The sequence below is a fragment of the Macaca thibetana genome, chromosome 2 (assembly GCF_024542745.1).
Source record: "Macaca thibetana thibetana isolate TM-01 chromosome 2, ASM2454274v1, whole genome shotgun sequence".
Lineage (NCBI taxonomy): Eukaryota > Metazoa > Chordata > Mammalia > Primates > Cercopithecidae > Macaca > Macaca thibetana.
The window spans coordinates 53,282,118-53,305,247 of NC_065579.1; the positions used below are offsets into that span (position 1 = coordinate 53,282,118).

The window sequence follows — 23,130 nt, forward strand, 5'->3', positions numbered from 1 at the left end:
TAGGAGCAAGTCTGAATGGGGAACCAAGAAGCCTGAATTCTAGAACCAGTGCTGCCACTAGTGCACTGTGTGGCTGCTGGCCCATCACTTTACCTCTTTGGGCTAAAACTCTTTTTGTGCTTTTGGAGTAACTCATGTCCACTTTCTCCTTCTTCATGTCGTTTGTTTATAGTTTTGCCTTTTATGCACTGTTAACCAATCAGTCCTGATTCCTCTATCACATGTAACAAGAGGGTAAGCTGTGAACGTGAAGTGATGCTGCCAAGCTTGGCCAGTGTATGCACGCTGCACCTTGCGTGGGTGCAGTGAGGTCCCTGGAGGCCATATCTGGACTGGCTCTGGTCCTGAGGGTCAAAGTTCACCTGCTCCTGGATCCTAGTTTCACCTTCACAGGTCCCTCTGTATACTGACTTGAAATGTGACTTTCTTAGTGATAAGAGTTGTGGTTTTCGTTCATTCACCACAAATGTTGTAAACCCCTACTTTTGTGCAGGGCACTGTTTTTCACTTTTATGTGAAGAACAGCCTAGAAGAGGTTACTTTAGCAATTCTTTAAATGCCAGAGCCCTATGTTAGCTAAAAACTCAGCACTGTATCTCACTTAAAAAACAAAGTCAACTCCAAAGCCATCACCTCCACTTGGTAGCATGCTAATGAAATTGGGATACTGAGGGCCAGGTATGGTGGCTCACGCCTTAATCCCAGCACTTTGGGAGGCTGAGGCAAGTGGATCACTTGAGGTCAGGAGTTCGAGACCAGTCTGGCCAACATGGTGAAACCTCATCTCTACTAAAAATACAAAGATTAGCCAGGTGGGGTGGCATAGGCCTCTAGGCCCAGTTACTCGGGAGGCTGAGGCAGGAGAATTGCTTGAACCCAGAGGCAGAGGTTGCAGTGAGCTGAGATCATGCCATTGCACTCCAGCCTCCGTCTCAAAAACAAAAACAACAACAACAACAAAAAAGGGAAACTGGGACACTGAAGTAAGCAGCCTTCAATCCTTGCTGAGCATTTGGCCCTAATCCTCTCAATTCTTTTGAGAGTTTAGGGTTGGGACTGAGGCAGTGGGTCACCATGGATCAACCCTAGCACTCTGGATGTCAGCACTGGCCAAGCGTCTTCCTTCTGACTCTGTAAAGCAGGAGCAATCCTCTTCTTGCACAGCTACTGGCACCATCAGATAGAAACGACAGCCCTGGGAGGAGACCTGCTGCACTGACATTCAGTGGTTCAGACACGTGAGCCCGGACCCCAGTGCTGTCATGGACCCACGCCATGACTTGGCCCAGTGACTGTTTCCACAGTGGAAACAGTGAAAGTTCCAACCCCAGATGTAGTGATGAAGGTTCACTGCACTTGCACACAGTAGATGCTCAATAAATACCCGTTATTCAATTAGGGAAATGAAGCACAACATCCATTTTTGGAAAATATTTATTAAAAAACTAGTGAATGTGGCAGAAAAACAAAACCAACACACAGCTTTAAATAGCAAGCATATGACACACCGGTTATAAAGCTTTTCCAACTCTACTGACCTCGTCTTTCACACCAGCTACTGTCGACGAGGGCTTCCGAGGGAAGCCATGTGTAAACGGGTCATCTGTACTAGTGGTGAGCAAAACTAATTACATGAGAACTATCAATGGCCATATGACTTTCTTTCCTAGGCAATCCACCCAAAACATAGGTGAGTGACCAAATCTCAGGTGTGTGTTCGTGTGGATCTATAGTTCTACTAGTTTTAATTTGAGGGTTGGGGGAGGTTAGGGGATGAAACAGTAGAAAGACAAACAGTATCGGCAGAGGGCAACCTTAAAGCACCTTTAAAATCTGGACCCTTTCCCACAATTTAACCCAGTAATTCTCAAACATTACTGCTGAAAAGAGTCACCTGATGAGACTGTTAAATTGGCAGGCTCCCTAAATCTGCAATTTTAAGATAAGCACTCCGGGTGATTCAGTGTCTATTAGCCAGCCATCCTATTTGAGAAACACTGTTTAAAATGCATTAAAACAATTCCTACATCCCACAAACAAAAGTAAAGGAATCTGCTGACAGTCACTGTGCTTTTGTCAATGTCAAGGGACCAATACGCGAAGGCAGGCAGGAAGGGGCCTCCCATTCCTGACACACTGATCTATAGAAGCCCTGTGCAACAGCCTGTCAAGTGTTGTTTAGGGAGTAAATACAATTTAATAAGAGTTGTTTTAGATCACAGAACAGCCTCCAAATTACCAACAGGCCAACCCCATTCATCCCAGGTTAATGAACTTTGTTGGGTTGAAGCCAGATGGGAAACTGCTGTTCAAACAAAACACGGGTAATTGTGGGTCCTGACTTGTGAAGACATATGGAATAAAACATCTATAAAAACCTTTATTAAACATAGAGCACTATGCCCAAATAATTTTGATGGTTTACGAAAGTCACATCATGGACAACATGTAGAAATAGTCACATTGATTCCAAGGTTCCCATTATCTGCAAAAAGATGTGCTATGGCTGTGTCGAAAACAAGGCAGTCGCTGTTCATGATGGCCGCAGCCACACCGTCATGAATCGACCGGGGTGTGGCCTCCCAGGTCAATCTCCGCCGGTTCCCATTCAACTCCAGTCTATAGGCAAAGTTCTCAGCTTGCTTGCGGGTGCCAATGAGCAGGACGATGGCAAAAAACTGCTGGTGGCCTTCGTACTTCTCTTGTTTCTCCAGCACCAGCATGAAGTGATGGCCAAAACATGACTGCATCATCACCCAGTCGACAGCCCCTGGCAAGTTAATGTCTGTAGCTAGAAAGACGATGTCTTCTCCTTGGAGGGTGGTAATGCTCTTGTGGGCATGCATGAGATGGGACATCACAGCTTCCAGGGACCCCTGCCACTTGCAGGAGGCACCAGGACAAGGGCAGGAGTAGGGACGGTATTCACAGATGTCTTCGTGTTCTGGTTTCTCCGTATGGTGCAGGGTCAGGGAACAGCCCGTGGTGGCATACTGCAGAGAAAGAAATGCATTGAGACATTGGGCCTTCTCAAAACTTCTATTGCTTCAACCCTCTCTGAGTACTTAACTACTCCCTTTTCCTGGCCTTAAACTGGTCTTAACTACTTTTGCTCAAAACAAGTGAAATATTCAAGACTAAAAGTCTCAGTCTCTGCTCATCATCAATGCTGTCATGCATAACATCAAGGGTCTTTTCCTGAACCAGAAATATGCTGTTTTCCATGCCCCCTGTTCTGCTGTCAAAAGGATAAGAACTAAAGTTCTCTTACTATGCACATCTCAAAATTGTTGAGTAAGCCCTGTAAAATCTGGTCTTCCTCATATTTTCGGTGAAGCTGTTTTTTAAAGAATTCAATTGCTTGGGGGTAGGGATGGGGTTGGGCAAGGATTATTATATTATCCCCAGATTAGTTTTTACATACAGACAATATGAACAACAGTATAATTCTATTGTCCCCCTCCACTGCTTCCTGGCTCAAACTGGTGACTGGCAGGCAGGCCGTGGGGAAGGCTGCCCTTTGGTTCCTTGCTCTTTGCTGCTGGCATGACCAGGCTAGGGCAGCGGAGGCCTGGAGGCCCCTTCATACTGCTAGAAATATTACCCCACTGTATCCTTTTGATCTTCCCTCTGGGGGGCTTTGCCCATATTTTTTGGGTGGAAGGAAATCACATTCAAGAGCTACTTAACTAACTCATAAGACTGCCAGTCAGTCTGGTTCTGGCCAGTGGAGGTTAAAATGAGAAGGGCCTAACCCTCCTCTGAAATCTCACTAACCCCAACACTTCCTGCGATTCAAAAGCACATCACTTCATGGCCAGGTATGTCAGGTCCTCACAACAGGCCCGGGAGGAAGCAGAACTAGACGAGTTTGTTGACATGATCGGTCTGCCCCTCAGACACTGCCTTAATAGGGTAGGAGAACAAAATCTTTTTCTCCCTTGCACTTGGGATGACATTCCTAGTGGACAAATCATACCTGCCGTGGCAAAAGACCACACCAAGAGGAACTGAACTTCTGCTCCTGACTCTCACAGGATGACAGTGTTAATTCCTAGATACCAGATGGAGAATCAGCCCACAGGTAGACACCTGCCCTGAGTACTAAGCTGTGGTTCTGTAAAGAATTAAGAAACCTGAATCACCTTTTCGGGTGAAACTAGGTGTCAGCCTTATACCCCTGGAGCACAGAATGGCAGGGGACTGTCTGGCTTACCACACTTGGATTCCCTGCTCCACCGAGACATGAAGGCACCAAATAAGGGCAGGGCCAGGTCATTTTTCTAAGACGCTATGTCCAGTTGCTAAAAAAAAAAAAAAAAAACCTACCACTGCTGTTTTTGCTTTTCTCTACCCTGCTTTATGGAATAATCCCCCTTTTAAACTTGAAGTCGGTCAAATTCCAACCTTTATAGATGAATTTATCACTAGCAACAAGCAGATAGTATGCACTATATGCCTTCTCCATGCAAGACGCTAAGTTACAGTCACTCAGAGGATTCCGAAGCAAAGATGACAGTCTCCACTCTCAGGGGGATTAGTCTCCCCTAATCGGAAAGGAGAGTGGCTTAAAGAAAGAAATGCAGCTCATCCTCCAACCCTCACTTCCCCATACCTAAGCGGATTATGATATTCAACAGAAATTGGCAGAAATGTTTCACTGTTACTTCCTTTGCCCATAGGAATTGTTTGTTCATCTTTTAAAACTCTGAACTAATTTTTAAAGCCTGGGTGTAAAAAAACTCACTCAGGAGAAACAAATTCATGCATATTTATACTTTGTGTTCCTTACTTTATAAGGCCTGAAAAACAAATCCCTATTAACTGTGTTTTAAATCTAGGGTGTGGCTAGGAATACAGAGCCTCCTAATGTTCTTTTGTGAGTGATGGGTGAGACATTTTTGTCCAGAGTTTAAAAAAATAACACACACACACACACACACACACACACACACACAGTAAAAATAGCAAGAACTAGCCCAGAGCCTGGCAGATTCTCGAAACAAGCTCTCAATATCTGAAGAGGTTTCAAAACGAACTGTTCCCCATAGCCACCCAGGTATAATCCCAGGAATGAGATGAACTTTGGCCAATGGCACCCAGAAAGGTACCACCTGCACCTCTGCCCAAAGCCCCAAACCACTCCTCATTCATGACGAACTCAACATTTACAGCAAATATTTATCATCTGGCAGTCATTTTATAACTTTCCCCACTCGAGTAGGAGTATTTATACTCTGAATTATTTGGTTTGCCTTACAAGTCACATATTCAACACTTCTTTTCACCCAGATATACAGAACAGGGAACCTCCCCAAACTGCACATATAGAAAAGGCATTACTTTGCATTTGTGTGGACAACGATCTCATGTTTTTTCATAAGGATCTTGCTATATCCTCTATTAACTTAAATAAATAGTTTTAAAGCCTTAGGTGCTTACTCTGCTTTTACTAAACAAGCAGAAATTTCATGGCATTCTATTCCTTCTCTTTCCATCATGGGTAAGGTTCATGTCTTCATAACCACTGGTGCCACTTTTATGATGACTAAAGTCTAAACTTTAACCCTCTACACACACACACACACACACACACACACACACATTTCATACTTCAAGCAGTCTTGGCATTGTTCTGGAATGGCATGCAGAGCACCATGGGTGCTCTGCCACTTTCATCAGGGGCTCTCATCCAGGGATCCGAGGGAGGGGCTTTAGGGCTTTGTGAATTCCCCAAGACTGTATGTAAAACTGTCTAGGTGCTTCTGAGCAGCAAAGCTAAGCCTCACTGGCCCCTGGCCTTGGGCTTGTGTTTTCTTTTTTCTCTTCTTTTTTTTTCTGTGAGACAGAGTCTTGCTCTGTCACCCAGCTGGAGCGCAGTGGCACGATATCGGCTCCCTGCAAACTCTGCCTCCCGTGTTCATGCCATTCTCCTGCCTCAGCCTCCCAAGTAGCTGGGACTACAGGCACCCACCACCACACCTGGCTAATTTTTGTATATTTAGTAGAGACAGGGTTTCACCATGTTAGCCAGGATGGTCTCGATCTCCTAACCTTGTGATCCACCCGCCTTGGCCTTCCAAAGTGCTGGGATTACAGGCTTCAGCCACCGCGTCTGGTCTGGGCTTGTGTTTTCTTGAAGAGCTCCAAGGGTTTCTAAGGGTTTCCAGGGCTGAGAACCTCTATCCTAGAGCACACAGAAGGAATCAGCTGTGGATCCTGCCCTTGTGGTGTTTCCAGTTGAGAAAGACCATATAATAAATTTAACAACTGCATAAAGGAAGACCAGGAGGGCAACAGGTGATTTCAAGGTGGGACAGGGTGAGGAGGACAGGGTAAGGAAAGCTTTACTGTAGACAAGTGGATTGTGGTTGGAGTTGTTCCATCTGGTTCTAGCACAGGGTGAGTGGAGGAAACAGAGGGGATAAAACCTAAAGGAGGCCAGGTGCGGTGGCTCACACCTCTAATCCCAGCACTTGGGGAGGCTGAGGCAGGTGGATCACTTGAGGTCAGGAGTTCAAGACTAGCCTTGACAAGATGGTGAAACCCTGTCGCTACCAAAAAATAGCGGGTGTGGTGGCATGCACCTGTAATCCCAGCTACTTGGAAGGCTGAGGCAGGAGAATAACTTGAACCCAGGAGGCGGAGGTTGCAGTGAGCTGAGATCGTGTCACTGCATTGCAGCCTGGGCGACAGAGTGAGACTCCGTCTCAAAAAACAACCAACCTACCTAAAGGAGAAGGCAGGTCAGGGACTTTCCTGACAATGGAGTTTATTTGGAGTTTCTCTACAGTGATGCTATTGACATTCTGGACCTGATAATTCGTTGTTGTGGGGGCTGTGCCGTGCACCGTAGATGCCAATAGTAACCACCCCCTGCCCCTCAGTTGTGACAACCAAAAATGTCTCCAGGTCTCCAGGCATGGCCAGATGTCTCCTAGGGGGCAAAATGGCCCCAGTTGAGAACCACTAACTCTGATGAGAACCACTCATTCCAATTCTCAAGAATGACAAAACCTGGCTTCCAGGCAGCCACAATCACAGTTGCAAGGAGGGGCCCCATGCCAGCAGGTCCAGTGGGTCACTGCCCCACCCAATGAGCACTACCAGGGCAACTCAGGAATGCCAGCCCTGCCACACAACCAGAACATGATCGCTAGCAAAGCATGGAGTTAGACCAGGGAGCCCGTTCTGCCCATTTTACCCACTAGAAGCTGGATGCTCCCAGGGCGTGGCTGACTGGTCAGGGCCCTGTGGTCATTTGTGGCTTCACAAGGGGCAGAACCCTGCATTCCCAGGCTGCCCCTCCAAGGTTCTTTCACTGCACACAACAGCTCAGGAGTCAAAGAATCAATATTTTGAGAAAACTAAACAAATAACTTACGTCTGCCTTCAGCCCTGGCCCCCAACCCAACACACATAAAACCCAGAGTCCACAGATACACTGCTTTTGGAAGCAGGTTCTAATATTAACTTCTTTGGTTTGCAAGGAGAGAAAAACAGACCTGAAAGTGCCACTCCCTGAGGAATAAGGCAGCAGCATCTCACAAAGCAGTGACTAGCCATTAGGCCCTCCCAGCCTTCTCTGGGATCTGGCAAGAAAGTCCTGAGGTTTCACTTCACACTCTAGCTGGGGCTTGCTCCACAACATGTGAAAAGGTCAAGGACTTGTGCGTTTGGGCTGGGGAGGGCTTTCCTTTAGACATCTGGTTCTTAGCTGTACCCTCTTGTTACTGAGAGAAGGCTCTTGGGCTGGTTTGCAGAGGGCTGCCTGTGTCTCCTGGGACAAGCCCACAGCTATAAATGAGATTTCTCCTTAGGGAAATATGTGCTCATTTTCCCCAGGGGGAATTAGTTTTAAGTAAACCTCTCTAAAGAAAACACACACACACACACACCCCCTGAAAACTAAAGAAGAAAACAGGGAGATAGGACCCGGCGTGATGGCTCACTTCTGTAATCCTAGCACTTTGGGAGGCCGAGTTGGGTGGATCACCTGAGATCAGGGGTTCTAGACCAGCCTGGCCAACATGGTGAAACCCTGTCTCTACCGAAAATACAAAAAAAAAAAAAAAAAAAAAAAAAAAATTAGCCGGGTGTGGTGGTGGGCACATGTAGTCCCAGCTACTCAGGAGGCTGAAGCAGGAGAATCACTTGAACCTGGGAGGCAGAGGTTGCAGGGAGCCAAGGTTGTGCCATTGCACTCCAGCCTGGGCAACAAGAGCAAAATGCCATCTCGGAAGGAAAAAAAAAACAAAACAAAAAGAGGTAGATGATGGCCCAGCAGAATGAGAAACAAAGAGATGTTGAAATCCCATTTCTGACTTCTCTTTAGAAACTTTTCATGTTGCAGTGACTCAAAAGTCTTGTGCAAATGTGTTCTGCCATTGAGATGCAATGTGTAATCCGGACCCTCATTTTTAGGTCTTTGCAGAAAGCAGCAAATAGTTCCCATTCTTTTCCTGGGTGTGGGTTTTGAAGGTTGTATTTAAGTTGGAATTTAGGCAGGGTTTTTCCCTTTTCAGCAGAGAAACCCCTTCATACACAAATATACACAAAAAGATATGTCCGCACACAGTCAAACACAACACACCTGTTATTTACCTAATGAACACAGTCACATTATGTTTACTTATGAAATGAGTATACAAGCAAAATAAGCCTTCTTAGCCCTGGTGCTAGTGAAGGTCATGGATGCTGTGATCGGTTTAGAACAAGTCACTTAACCTATTTAATTAAATCTGATTCCATGCAATTCAAGAATGATTTACTGAACCCAACAATCAACAATCTACTCAATGGGAGGAGCATGTGCTCCACAGCAGAAGCATGTCTGTGAGGTAACCACACTGCTTAAACCTGCTTACCTCCTAGGAAACAGCTGAAATTATTAGCAAAATACCTGCCAGCACCTCAAATGAGAATGTCTCAAGAAGAACCACAATCGACATTTTGTTGTTGATGCTCATCAACTTTGGAATTAAATCTAAGAAATGACCTTGTCTTGGAGTGAACAAAAGCAAATGGCACTTTCTTTCAACCTAAATAAGTTGTAATGATCACAGAATGCACACTGACGGCTAAGTGCAATGCATAACCCTAGAATGAGAAACCAAAATTCCTATAAAGGACATTACTGGGGCAAAAGCTGTAATTTGAATATGGACTGTGGATTAGATAACAGGATCTGCTGTGTGTCAAATTTCCTGATTTTGATAACTGTGCTATGATTATATCAGAAAATGATTTTAGATGAAACACAATGAGGTATTTAGGGGTAAAGGGATAAGATGGCTGCAATTTACATTCAAATGGTTAAAAAATATGTATGAGCAGAGACAGCACAAACGATAAAGCAACTGGAGCAAAAAGGAAATAACAGGTGAATCTGGATAGAGGCTGTAAGGGAATTTTTTTATGCTATTATTACAACTGCTGTGTAAGTTTGAAATCATATCAAAATAAAAACATGGCCAGGCAAAGTGGTTCAAGCCTGTAATTCCAGCACTCTGGGAGGCCAAGATGAAGGAATTGCTTGAGCCCAGGAGTTCAAGACTAGGGCAACATAGGAAGACCCCTGTCTCTATAAAAATGAAAAAAAAAAAAAAAAGCCAGGCCTCGTGGTGCACACATGTAGTCCCAGCTACTTGGAGGGCAAATGTGAGAGGATTGCTTGAGCCTGGGATGTCAAGGCGCAGTGAGCCATGATTGCACCACTGCCCTCCAGCCTGGGTAACAGAATGACAGACACCCTGTCTCAAAAATACATACATGAAAACATACTAAAGAATCCAGGGACTGAGTGAGCATATTTATCCTTTATGGGATAGAAATGGTTTATGCAGAATTGGTTGAATGAATTTTTATCATAATAGTGTTTATTTTAAAAGAATATATACCTTTAGCTACATAACTACATGTAAATGCAACTGAAGTTGGTAGTTTTCCTTTTACTAGAGGCTCTTTGAGACTGTAGTGAACCAATACAATTTTGCAATGAGAAACGAATTGTCATGATAACCGACACTTCTTCAGCCCCTATAGAAGACAATGCATTCTCCATTGTCTTCTGATCCTTCTAAAGGTTTGCGGGTCCCTGACAAGTCTGTGGCCTTGGCATGTAGTTTCATTATTCACCACCCTCAGTGGTCCAAGGTAAACTCCACTTTGTTCTAGAACCATTTGAAAGATGAACTCCAGGAATAAAATTTACCCAAGCGCCCTTTTTCTTTTGGGAGGGGAACCTGGAAGTGGGAAGAAGAGATATATGAGCTCAACTGGAAGGATGAATTTCTGACAGTATAATTTATTACATATGATTAGCAGATAATTAGGACTTGTGCAAATGGGAGTTCGCAGCTAAACCTAGTATAGATCCACATCATGGTAAAAGTTACATTTTAACCATCAAACTTTTAAAAGGACAGCTAGCAACTCAAGCTAGCTGTTTTGTGATTTAAGACGTTTACCTGCTCCACAAAGACCACTGAATGATCACAGGTTATTTTCCAGTTAATTTATGGGTCCACTAATTTTGCTGATTGGTTTATTGATTCATTGCCTGCTTCTTGCCCACCTAGTATTTGTTGATAAATGAATACATGTTACATGTATCTGCCGAAGATGGAATGTTTTCCACCATGTTAATTTTACTTTAATTAGAAGTTTTACTGTGGGACTTAGAATTTTGAAAAAATTCAATAGATTTTGAGATCATGTAAGAAGAAATGTTTGTTTTAGATTTCAGGCACTATGGTTTTGTCACTTTTGATGAACGTGTTTCACATATTTTATTTACATAACTCTTTGGAGTGAGAAGGTTTTTAAATTTTTTTTGTTGAAATGACAGGGTCTCACTTTGTTAGCCAGGGTTAGTCATGAATTCCTGACGTCAAGCAATCCTCCCACCTCAGTCTCCCAAAATGCTGGGATTATAGCTGTGAGCCACCATGCCTGGCAGTGAGAAGGTTTATAGCCCTTCTGAGATCTTACCTAGACTGGAAAACATCAGCACCACTGACCTTTTGATGACTGTATGTTCCTCTTGCTTAAAATATGTTTACAACAATGGTAGAATAGCTGTGATTGGAACTCAAGTACCCAGAGTCCTGTGTGACCTGGAGCCTACCAAGTCACCTATGAGTGGGTCTATAAAACTGTCTATGACTTACTCCTTGACTATTCTTAACAGTGGAAGAGTTGTGGACTCTTCAAGTTAATCATGTTAAGGCTTGGGAAAGAGGAGAAAGTGAAATCTGTTCTTGTGACTTATTTATAATACTCAACCTGCATCTGTCTAGCATCCTTCGTCTAAGAATCTCAGCGTATTTTCACTTAACTCAAATGGTAAATTCCTGAACTCTGCTGTGAGGCAGTGTGAAGAGATAATCAGGCCTGGCACGGTGGCTCATGCCTGTAATCCCAGCACTTTGGGAGGCCGAGGTGGACGGATCACGAGGTCAGGAGATCGAGACCATCCTGGCTAACACAGTGAAACCCCGTCTCTACTAAAAATACAAAAAGAAATTAGCCGGGCGCGGTGGCGGGTGCCTGTAGTCCCAGCTACTCAGGAGGCTGAGGCAGGAGAATGGCGTGAACCTGGGAGGCGGAGCTTGCAGTGAGCCGAGATCGTGCCACTGCACTCCAGCCTGGGTGACAGAGCGAGAGCGAGACTCCATCTCAAAAAAAAAAAAAAGATAGATAATCATCAACCAATAGTGTAGTAACGGTTTTACAGACCGTGACATGAGAAGACACTGTTACTCAGCACTAGAACTGTCAAGTCAAACAGTGTCACCAAACAGTGGTGAGAGTAAGGAAATACTGTTAACTTTACTAAATTTCTTCTGGGGAAGGCAATTCTAATTAAAATCTTGGGCCCAAAAATCTGTCCTTTTTGCCTAAGAGAAACTCAACAAACCACCTTTTAGCGTGTTACTAAGAAGTGTCTCGGGAAGACTTTGGCATAATTTTTTTTTCTTTCTTTTTAATAAAAGACAGGGTCCTGCTGTGTTGCCCAGGCTGATTTCAAACTCCTAGCCTCAAGTGATCCTCCCATGTCAGCCTCTCGAAGTGTTGGGATTACAGGCGTGAGCCACCACAACTGGCCTGGCATAGTTATTTCTGCAGAAATCTGAGAACACCTTGCTATTGAGGGAGGGTGTGTTTAGCCTTACAGAGACTCCCACGGCTGGCAGGGATTTATTTTTAATCTTAGAAACGTTAAACAAAGGTTGACTTTTGACCATGTGTGTTTCTCATCTGTCCATAGCCAGAGTTAGCAGGTAACCACACATTGTCCTGGAGAACCAGTTTTGTGAGGTCCCTTCAAAGTGCATGTTCAAGCAAACAAAGCACGTAAAAGAACCAAGTTAAAGGCTCTATGCCATGTGACCAGTACTGCACCCACCCTTTCAGTATGCCCTCACTCTTCCATGCCAGGTGCCCACCTGCACAACCACGTAACTGCCCTGACAGTTCTTCAAACAGCTCTATTCCCCTCAGCAGTCTTGATTTCTCAATGAAAGAAATTGAATTCCCCAAAAGACTTAAGTAGTAGGGTTGTAAAATTATCAAATTGGCCAGGCACAGTGGCTCACACCTGTAATCTCAGCATTTTGGGAAGCCGAGGCAGGTGGATCACCTGAGGTGAGGAGTTCGAGAACAGCCTGGCCAACACAGTGAAATCTGTCTCTACTAAAAATACAAAAATTATCTGGGCATGGTGGCACGAGCCTGAAGTCTCAGCTACTCAGGAGGCTGAGGCACGACAATCACTGGAACCCGGGCGGCAGAGGTTGCAGTGAGCCAAGATCACACCACTGCATTCCAGCCTGGGCGAAAGAGTGAGACTCCATCTCAATATTAAAAAAAAAAACAAATTATCAAATAAAAATATAAGATGTCTCTCAGGCAATATTTGGAACATACTTATTACTCCTCTCTGGCCCCACAAGTTATTTGTTGTTTATCTGAAATTCAAATTTAACTGGGCATTCTGTATTTACCTGGCAACCCTAATAAGAGGGCCCTCTGGTACCACTGCCATCCCTGCAAAAGCCACTACTTAGGTCTAGAAGGGAAAGAGGGATCACTATTCCTCAGAAGGGTAGAGTGGGCACAGAAAAGGCAAGAGGTTGTAGTGAAAAAGACACTGTATATGCAATTAGTCCAGACTGGAGTTTCTGTCCCCAAACTTAAAAACTGCATGAGCATGGGTGCCTAGCTCGGGTCACCTATAAGGAAGGCAAGCAATGTCCTTCACAAGCAACTCTACTGGCCTCCCACACAGCCTCCTTATGAGCTTCCATCCCTTATTTCTTCATGGGCAAACCGCTGCACATCCTTCAACATGCTGCTGGTGCCACCACAGCAACAAGGTCTTAGACTCCTTTAGGCTCCTACTACTTCAGAAGGGCTCTGCCCTATTGGCACATCTGTCTCCACCACTAGACTTAGAGTTTCAGAAAGACGAGAGGGGTGAGCAGAGGCAAGAACTGGCCAGGCAGATGGGTTGTGGGAAGGAGAGGGCCTGGAACTGCAGGAGATTCCAAGGCAAGAGTGAGTACGATGTGGTGGACAGGTCAGCATTGGCCAACTCTGGCCTGACACTGCACCAGGGAGAAAAAGCAGGCTGTGGCATTAAGAAAACCAAAAGGTAACATCCAGTGTCGGTGCTGCTGGGAAGAAATGGACATTCAACTGTAAACCATTCTAAGGCTATCAAAAAGCTTCGATTTCTCAGACTGGGTGTGGTGGCTCATGCCTGTAATCCCGCCACTTCAGGAGGCTGAGGCCGAATCACTTGAGCTCAGGTGTTCAAGACCAGCCTGGCCAACATGGTGAAATCCTGTTCCTACAAAAAATACAAAAATTAGCCAAGCATGATGGTGTGTGCCCGTAATCCCAGCTACTCAAGAGGCTGAGGTGTGAGGATCCCCTGAGCCCAGGAGGTTGAGGCTGCAGTGAGCTGTGATTATACCACTGCACTCCAGCTTGGATGACAGAACTAGACCCTGTCTCAAAAAAAACAAACAAAAACAAAAACAAAAACAAAAACCACTTAGATTTCTGCATATACCCTTGGGCTCTACCATCCAACTTCAAGGAGTTTATCTTTAGGAAATAACTATTTTTTTGTGTACAAAGATTTGGTTATAGCAATGCTTTAAAAAAAAAATCTCAGTAAGAAAACAGAATTTAAATGACCACAAATAGGAACCTGATTAAATAATTCTGGTACTGTTATAGAACTGCAATATGTGGCCATTAAATATGATCCTAAAGAATATTTATCACTGTAGAAAAGCAGTCACGATGTACTAGATGAAGAAGCAGATTATGAAACAGTGTGGACAATAGGATTCCCCACCTGTATTGTTCCATTCTCAAATTGCTATAAAGAAAAGGAGTTGGGATTTAGACCAGGCCAGAGTAGGGGCTGCCCTCAAAACTGCCAGAGTAAGAGGGATCCTGGGGGTAAAAGGGACCCAAAGATACTATCTTTGTTGATTCAAAATTTTAAAGCAGTGCATAAGGCCAGCACATTAACAAAAGAATATTTTTCTTTTCTTTTTTTTTTCTTGTTGAGACAGGGTCTCACTCTGACACCCAGTCTGGAGGGTACTGGCAAGATCTTAGCTCACTGCAGCCTCGACCTCCTGGGCTCAAGCGATCCTCCCACCTCAGCCCTCTGAGTAGCTGGGAGTATAGACACAAGCCACCATGCCTGGCTAATTTTTGTATTTACTTATTTATTATTTTTTTGAAATGGAGTTTCACTCTTGTTGCCCAGGCTGGAGTGCAAAGGCACGATCTCGGCTCACCACAACCTTTGCCTCCCAGGTTCAAGTGATTCTCCTGCCTCAGCCTCCCAGGTAGCTGGGATTACGGACATGCGCCACCATGCCGGGCTAATTTTTTATTTTTAGTAGAGACGGGGTTTCTCCATGTTAGTCAGGCTGGTCTCGAACTCTCAATCTCAGGTGATCTGCCCACCTCAGCCTCCCAAAGTGCTGGGATTACAGGTGTGAGCCACGGTGCCTGGCACAATTTTTGTATTTTTAGTAGAGATGAGGTTTCACCATGGTGGTCAGGCTGGTCTCAAACTCCTGACCTCATGATCTGCCCTCCTCGGCCTCCCAAAATGCTGGGATTACAGGCACGAGCCACCACACCTGATCAGGAATATTTTTCATCCATCTCTATATCACCTGTGGGCAAAAACTGCGAAGAGAATAACCCTTTTATCCCATAGATGCTACACAGTCTAAAAATTATTACATAAAATCTTTATCAAACTGGAAATGAGGTAAACAACAGTTTTGCAATCTAGGACAAAGTTGATGAAATTCATAGACCATTTCAGTATCCTTCATGGGCCTTAAAAGGATACCCCAAAGCTTAAAATAAAGATACATTTGATCAGGAAGACTTTCTTATTTTCCTTTTCAGGATGTCCAGAGCGAAGCACATTCAAATATCCTGTGTATGATCATGTCCTGAAAAACTCGCCAGCAACACACAGTGGCTCCAAATGCTGGCACAGGTACACAGTTTAGCAAATACATATCTGCTACATGCCCCTTTCAAGGAGGGAGGACCTTATGGGTTTGAATAAGAACGGCCACGTCTCACAAATTTTGTCAGAAGCAAAATCTGATGCTTAAGACAATTTACAGTGAGGCCTTACTATATTCATGTATACAGTACTTTTTAATGGGGCTTCAAAAAACAGATCTACCACAGAACGGGACAGTCTAATCCAATCTTGGGCTGGTATTTTATAGGCCAGACCTGCTGTAACTTTTGGTAAGCCTCTGTTCTGGTTATACCAAGGCTCAATTTTCACTGATAACTATTTACTCCAGTTCCAGGTCGTGGTGACCTGTGAAAAATCTTTGGCCAATTATGTGTGGAATCACCATTAAGCTTTAGTCCTGCCATATAGTATTCTAATGCTTCTGCTTTATACAAAAAGTAAAATACAACAAAAGGTGTATTATCGATTTTGTTCTTTAAAATCTTGAGCCCCAGAGCTAATGTATGTGGACTCTGGTCCTTGCCAGTTCACTCTGTGCTTTCATGGGCCAACCTTGCCCATGTCAGGCAGTAGTGAGGACTTCAGGGAGAACTTCCAAAGTAAACAGTTTTGTCTTAGGAGATTTTTGGGGGTTAGGAATAAATTTTTGCAAGCATTTTTGGCTACTCGGCTTGTGCTTCCTGCTTCCAGGTGATCCCCCATCGCAACCTTCCAACCACCCTAATACCCCCCATATTCCATTCCATATGGTGAAGCAAAAGCCCTCAACAGCACTTCTAATCTGATTTCTGAACACCCACTAGCTCGGCGTTATCTCCATTCTTTCTAATGGATGAACAAACACGATCAGGGAAGTATATGACTAGACCAAAGTCACACAAAGCCAGGACGAGAACCCACGTCTTCTGTTTCCTGGCTCATGTTCTTGTCACTGGGACTGCTTACTATATTTTAAAATTTTAGGGTAAGAAAGAACCTTGGGATAATCATTTAGTCCAATCCCTTCTCTTAAAGACCCTCAGGTGCAAAAAAGAAGCTGACCTGTATAGAGTCAAACATCTAGTCACAAGGCCATCATCTGAGGTTTCCTGGTGGCCAGCAAATAATATTCTCTTGGCAAAATAAAAATGAAAAGAAAACAAGCTACAAAATTACCAACAGTTAGGGTCTAACAGAGTTCAAAAGTTCATGTACGGCAAGAGTTAAATGAGAACTTCCAGGCTCAAGGAATGCTTCTAGAAGAGAATCAGATCAGAGGCTGCATGCTGGCAGCTGGAATTTGGCCTGGAGATATGATTGGCTTGGTCTGCAAGCAGTGGCTATACATGTGAAGTCAGCCAATGCTAGAAAAAAAAATCGAATTGAGATATTTAACATAAAAAAAAAAAATCCAGGCTGGGCACAGTGGCTCACACTTGTAATCCCAGCACTTTGGGAGGCTGAGATGGGAGGATCGCTTGAGCTCAGGAGTTCAAGACCAGCCTGGGCAACATAGTGAGATGACATCTCTGAAAGGAAAAAAAAAAAAAAATCCAGATTTCTGGCTTTTCTTGAAAAAATCTAAAGGTCTGATATGCCTGCACCCATATCCCCACCCTTACCAATCAGCCAGAGCTGAGTAAAGGCTGCCTCTTGGGAGGTGGCACCTGTTCTCTGGCTCTCCACTATCTCCACTGCTCCTCCAGGTCTCCCTGACCCGAGGCCATGCATGCGTCAAATGCTTCTCTCCTCTGCATTACGTGGCCCTGCTCCCATTTAGAAAGTTTGTCTCCACTGAACTAGATGAGGCCAAGGGCTTTTAAACTTTCAACTGTTTTGTCTAACCTTACTTGGTTTTATGTTATTTTTTATTTTTTTTAAGGAACACAGATATTGTCACAATTCAACCACAGAGAAGACTTGTCTGGCTGAGGCTTTCAAATTCAATAATTATTTGGAGACATGCTACTAAAAACTTTCAGAGAGGACAAAGAAAGGGTATTATCACAGTGTAAGAAGGCTGGAGTGGATTAGCATTGCTCACAGTTGTGGACAGAAATACTTGTCTGATAGCAAAATGCACAGTTGGATGGTAAAGGAGACTATGTTGTTCACATGAATGTGTCAACCTTCACTTCTCCCCCTAACCCACACACTGAAGGGGTGAGTTTAAGTCTGGGCACAGGATGTCAAAAGTTCTCAGGCATGGAAAAAGCCACAGAATGGATTAAAAAAGACCCCAAGTGGAAGAAAGCCATACACAATTAGACATTCCATTTTTTTTTTTTTTTTTTTTTTGAGATGGAGTCTTGCTCTGTCACCCAGGCTGGAATGCAGTGGCACAATCTCAGCTCACTGCAACCTCCACCTCCCGGGTTCAAGCAATTCTCCTGCCTCAGCCTCTCAAGTAGCCGGGATTACAGGTGCCTGCCACCACGCTCAGCTAATTTTTATTTTATTTTTTTAAATGAGACCGAGTTTCACTCTTGTTGCCCAGGCTGGAGTGCAATGGCGTGATCTCGGCTTACTGCAACCTCTGCCTCCCGGGTTCAAGTGATTCTCCTGCCTCAGCCTCCTGAGTAACTGACATTACAGGCATGCGCCACCATGCCCAGCTAACTTTTTTGTACTTTTAGTAGAAACCGGGTTTCTTCATGTTGGTCAGGCTGGTCTCAAACTCCTGACCTCAGGTGATCTGCCCGCCTCAGCCTCCCAAAGTGCTGGGATTACAGGTGTGAGCCACTGAGCCTGGCCCTAATTTTTGTATTTTTAGTAGAGACAGGGTTTCACTATGTTGTCCAGGCTGGTCTCGAACTCCTGACCTCAGGTGATCTGCTCACCTCTGCCTCCCAAAGTGCTGGGATTACAGGCATGAGCCACCACACCCAAAGATCTGAGCTAATAATGCACCTGGCTCCCCATATCAAAGGTGCTGGCAACACTCTAGCCTTTAATTAATTACCCTACACCTAAGTAGGATAGTTATTTGGCAATACATCCATTTTTTGGCCAACTGAAGCAGTCCAGAGCTGTGATGATATCCCACAAAATACTAGGTTTGTAGGTTTCCCCTACCCCCCATCTTCCTACCCTACATGGCCTACAAAATTCCTGCCAATGAATTTCATAGTGAGTATGTATGTTGTCATTTTGGGATGGTCCCATAAGAGGCCCATCTGGTGAACTCATCCAACCAGATGGTTTTGTTACTGGTGTCAACCTTGAGTTATGATTCAGAATCTTGAGTATATACTCAGATTCGAAATCCCTAAGCAGTAAGGTGTAGGACAAAACATCTGTGCCTTTGAGATGCAGGTGCTTGGACTGGTCCTCTTACTAGCTGTGTGATTTGACAAGTCACTTCACATTTAACCACTCTGTAGGCATGAGTTTCCTCATCTGGAAAAAAAAAAAAAGGCAAACTAGTAAAAGCTGACCCCTGTGAAGTAGCTGGCAGATAGAGGGCATCCAATAACATTCCAGATAGCTTCCCTTCTTTTCATGGAATGCTAGAAGCTACAGGTCCTCAGAAGTCCAGCAGACTCATCTCTCATTTATATAGATGAGGAAATCAAGGCCCTGGGAGGTGGTCTTTCAGGCAAACAGTGGCAATGCCAGGCACCTCTTGAGATGTGGACTCTGTTACTTTATTCAACGTTGGTTTTTTTCACATGAGCCAGCCCATGAGAGATTCTGAGAGCAGGTGGGCACAGTGAAAAGGCAGTGCCATAATTTCTAGGAGCCTCCAACTGTAGGCCAAAGGGCTAGGAAAACAGACCTACCTTGTTTTAAGTTTGATACAGGCCTTACGACTACTCCCTGTTGTTTCTCATCCTCTACAGCACATCTTGGTTGGTCGCTGGGCCTATGTATACATTCAAGTTTGGTTCGTCCAGACTAACTGGCTGAGCTGCCCTGCCAATAGTTTGGATTATTGATCAACCAAAGGTGAGGCATGCACACTCCGGCTTTATGTAACTCACACACATGCACACACAAAAGCATCCCCAAGATCACATTCTAAGCTTGGTTCCTGGTCTTTAGGGGAATAGTTGGCCCTTTTAAATTTCAGCTTGCAAAGTAATGGCTTTGCCCAACTGCATTCTTATGGAATAGAGACTCAGAAAATCACTGACATGTACAGAAAGGCTGAGAACCCCCGATTCCCAGAACTACTCTTCAAGGTTGATTTCACTAGCCTGTTTCACGTTAGGAAAGAACATATGCTTTCATAGGAACCAGAGTTCTAGATCCTGAAAGTGAAACTTCATGCTCCATATAGCATAACTGTTTCCTTCCCTTTCTCTTGGGAACAACACAATTCTAAGGTTACATTTTAAAAACAAATTATGGATTACTGACTAATATCAAATGCTCATTTGTGAACTAAAACTCACCTAAAAGCCATTTCTTTTGTTAGCCACTGCGGGTTTAAGGGAAAGTAAAGGGGTGAGAAAATGGCTCCCCAGAAATCCTGTGGGGCATCCCCCACCCCTGCAATATATCTCAAACATCAAATAGCCACTCTATGTTAACTACCGCCAAACCTTTGTCTCCTTTTTCACAACCCTAAGACAACTATGCAAATACTTCATCTAAATTTTGAGAAACTGGGCTGAGTGAATTAGTAAGCATTATATGAGGAGGGGTTAAAAGCAATTTATTAAGGTTGCCTGAAACACCCTAGTCCAAACACTGATTCAAACTCTTATTTAAATATGCTATTTTAAACCTCATTTGCAGCAGGGCAGCAGACCAAATTAAAGCACTCATTTTACTGACCTGAGTCCCACGCCTGAATTCTCTGGTGGATTATTTTTAATTTAAAAATGAGCTCTTGTCCTATAAAATAAGCAGCACCAAGGAGAAATACAAGACAGCCTAAAGGGCCCAAGAGGCAGAGCAAGTTACTTTTACAAAAAAACTGGAAAGTATTAATGACAATATTTCCACTTCTAATTTCAGAAAATGAACTTTACAGTATAGTTCTAGGTCATAATGAAGTAATGTAGACAAGTATGTCTGTGAAACTGCTCCTGAAGGTAAACAAATGTTACAATATGACCACACAATGCAATACTATACAGTCATTTAAAATACAGTGAAGTCGACTAGGTTTCAGGCATAGAGAAATATGTATGATAATATGAATTTAAAAACAGCAAGTTGCAGATGCCATTTTTGGAGAAAAACTTACATCTATGTGTGGGTATTAAAAAACCTCCCTGACATACACTGACATCTATGATTCTATATTTAGCTGCGAGGGTGTATGTATATATAGTTTAAAAAGATACACACTAAACCTAACAATGGTGGGAAAGGAGGGGAGAGGTCTTGGTCTTTCATTTTACTTATTGTCTTGGCTTGCATTTTTCGCAAGGGCATTGAAAACTTTTTACATTAAATAAAAAATGAACTGATGAGCTTTAAACAACTGTAACAACAGCTCTTGAGTGCCCTTGTTAATTTCTTGATTGACTGTTTTCACCCCACATAGTACAAAAACGCAGCCACAACTCCTCGGTCCTTCCCAGTCCTTGGAAGGCTAGGAGAGAAAAAGGCGTGGCTTGCAGGGTTTTCTTCTAGCTAGAAGAAAACAGGCTGTAGGCGCCCTTTTTTTAGCTACACTCCCGAGAGCTCCCACGTGTCAGGGGTGCGCAGACTGTAGGCGCGGGGTGCAGGACTCCAGTATCAATTCAGCCAAGCCGAGCGCTGGACAAGGGTGCGTTTAGCTCGCCCGTTTCTTCCCTCCTCAGTCCCCACATTGTCAGTTTCTCGGTCCAAGTTTTACTGGTGCGGCCCAGCCCTATCGAGCGTACCCGAATACATGTCTGCAGAGGACGCGGGCATTGGGCCGGGTGAGCTACGATGTTCTGACGACCAGCGAATGCCAATTAATCTGTTAACTGTCAATTAACCATTACTCGGTAAATGTCAACCCAGAACTACTCCCAAAGTGGGTTTGAGGGAGGGTAGACGAAATGTAAACATTTTTTCTTTTTTTTTTTTTTTAAATGAGAGATGCCGCCCGCCTTTCCGGGCCTGCCAGTGGGCTGGAGGATACCGGAGTCCCTGAGGTCACCGGCGGAGATACGCGGGCTGTCCCTGGGCTTACCTTACAGGGAAACAGGACTGCCGAGGCCACCTTCTCCATAGCCAGGTTCCTGATGCTGGGCGTCAGGGCGCCCCTGCACGTCGGGCAGCAGCTCAACTTCTGGCGGCATTGGTTACACACCAGGTGCCCGGCCTGGCACTGCAGGATAGGAGGCAGGACATAGTCAAAGCAGACCGGACACTCGAAGAGCGAGGTCAGCTCGTGGTGCTGCGGGGACACCGGGCCGGCCCCGCCGCCGCCGCCGGGGCCCGAGATCACCGCCGCCGCGGCGGGCACCGCGGACGAGCCGGGGCCCGCAGCCGAGATGGTGGCGGCGGCCGGGGGCGCAGCCGGGGACGGAGTGTGCTGGGGCTGCGGCGGCGGCTGCTTGCTGCAGGGTTTATTAGCGCTGGGGCCGGTGGAGGACGGGCGGCTCATCGCGCTCCGAACCAACCATGGAACTGCGGGCGCCTGCCTGCCGCGGGGCCGCCCGGGTCAAGGTGGTGCGCGCCCCGCGGGCAGCGAGCTCCGAGGCAACGCCACGGCGCCCAGCCCAGGTCTGGGCGGCAGAGACGCTCGGCCCCCGGCAGGCGGAGGGCTGGACCGCGCTGATGCACTCCGCAGCCCCCGGCGTTCCGAGCACGCCTCCGCGTCGGACCCCGCGCGATGCCCTCCTCCCAGCGGCGTCCGGGCCCCGAACCCAGCGGTGCGCAAGGAGCCCCGGCCCACCCGCTTCTGGAGCGGCCGCTGACGCAAGCCCCGGGGGCGCGCGCGGACGTGACGCCTGGACACGTGTGCGGCCGCCCAGGCGCGCGGGGACTGGCAGAGCCACCCTGCGCCGGGGCGCTGGCTCCGCCCGGCTCCAGCTGGCAGCGCAGGGGGCCGCCTAGCGCCGGCGCTTCCTGCTCGGGCTGCGGGCCGGGCCTGCGCCAGTGAGCATGCCTGGCTCGCCGCAGCCCCGCGGGGTTGTCTTTTCCGGGTTGGCGAGGGAGGCCACTCTCGGGGAAGGCGTCGCCGAAGTCCTCTGGCCACACCCCGGGGTGCCTGGCCGACGCGTCCCTCAGCTCAAACGAGAAGGGCAACTTCAGGCTGGGCGGGGGCGTGGACGGTGGGTGGGACAGTACGCTGGCGGGCAGGGGCGGGGCGCCGGCGCCCCTGCACTGGTCGGAAAAAACCGAGAGGTTTGTCTTCTCAGGGTTGAGTCACCAGCGTGCAGGCGAGGAGGGCGACGCGGCCAACCGAGTTCTGTGTTCGGAGTCAGGACGGGAAGCATTGGGTGGGAGCAGGTCGAGGGGCCGAGTTGGGTCTGCAGCGGGCACAGGACCTAGTTTTGTACAGTTAACGGTGGGGTTGAGTAAAGAAGGGGGGCGGTGGGGAGGAGGTAAGCCCCCTTTATTCCTTTCCCAGCGGACCAGGAGGAAGCTTCGTTGAATTAAGCGCCCCTGGCTTGTATAGCAGGCCGAGGAGGGAGCTCATGGACAGCGTTGGCTAAGAGTTCGAGATCATCTAGGAA

At 45.9% G+C, this 23,130-nt stretch overlaps 1 protein-coding gene across 1 annotated transcript; it reads right to left on the reverse strand.

Moving 5' to 3' along the window:
• Positions 1-1,416: 1,416 nt before the first annotated feature.
• Positions 1,417-22,583, reverse strand: SIAH2 (siah E3 ubiquitin protein ligase 2). Its single transcript, XM_050779796.1, has 2 exons — positions 21,639-22,583; positions 1,417-2,993 (listed from the first exon to the last, which is right to left on the reverse strand). The coding sequence occupies exons 1-2, from the start codon at positions 22,053-22,055 to the stop codon at positions 2,436-2,438; spliced, it is 975 nt and encodes a 324-aa protein (XP_050635753.1). The 5' UTR covers positions 22,056-22,583; the 3' UTR covers positions 1,417-2,435.
• Between the last annotated feature and the right edge of the window lie 547 nt (positions 22,584-23,130).

What these genes read in the sequence shown, in the direction of transcription:
- SIAH2 (XM_050779796.1), bottom strand. Translation starts at nt 22,055, where the DNA reads ATGAGCCGCCCGTCCTCCACCGGCCCCAGCGCTAATAAACCCTGCAGC. An exon ending in CAGTCCTGTTTCCCTGTAAG is followed by an intron (nt 2,994 to 21,638) that starts GTAAGCCCAGGG and finishes CTTTCTCTGCAG; the next exon opens with TATGCCACCACGGGCTGTTC.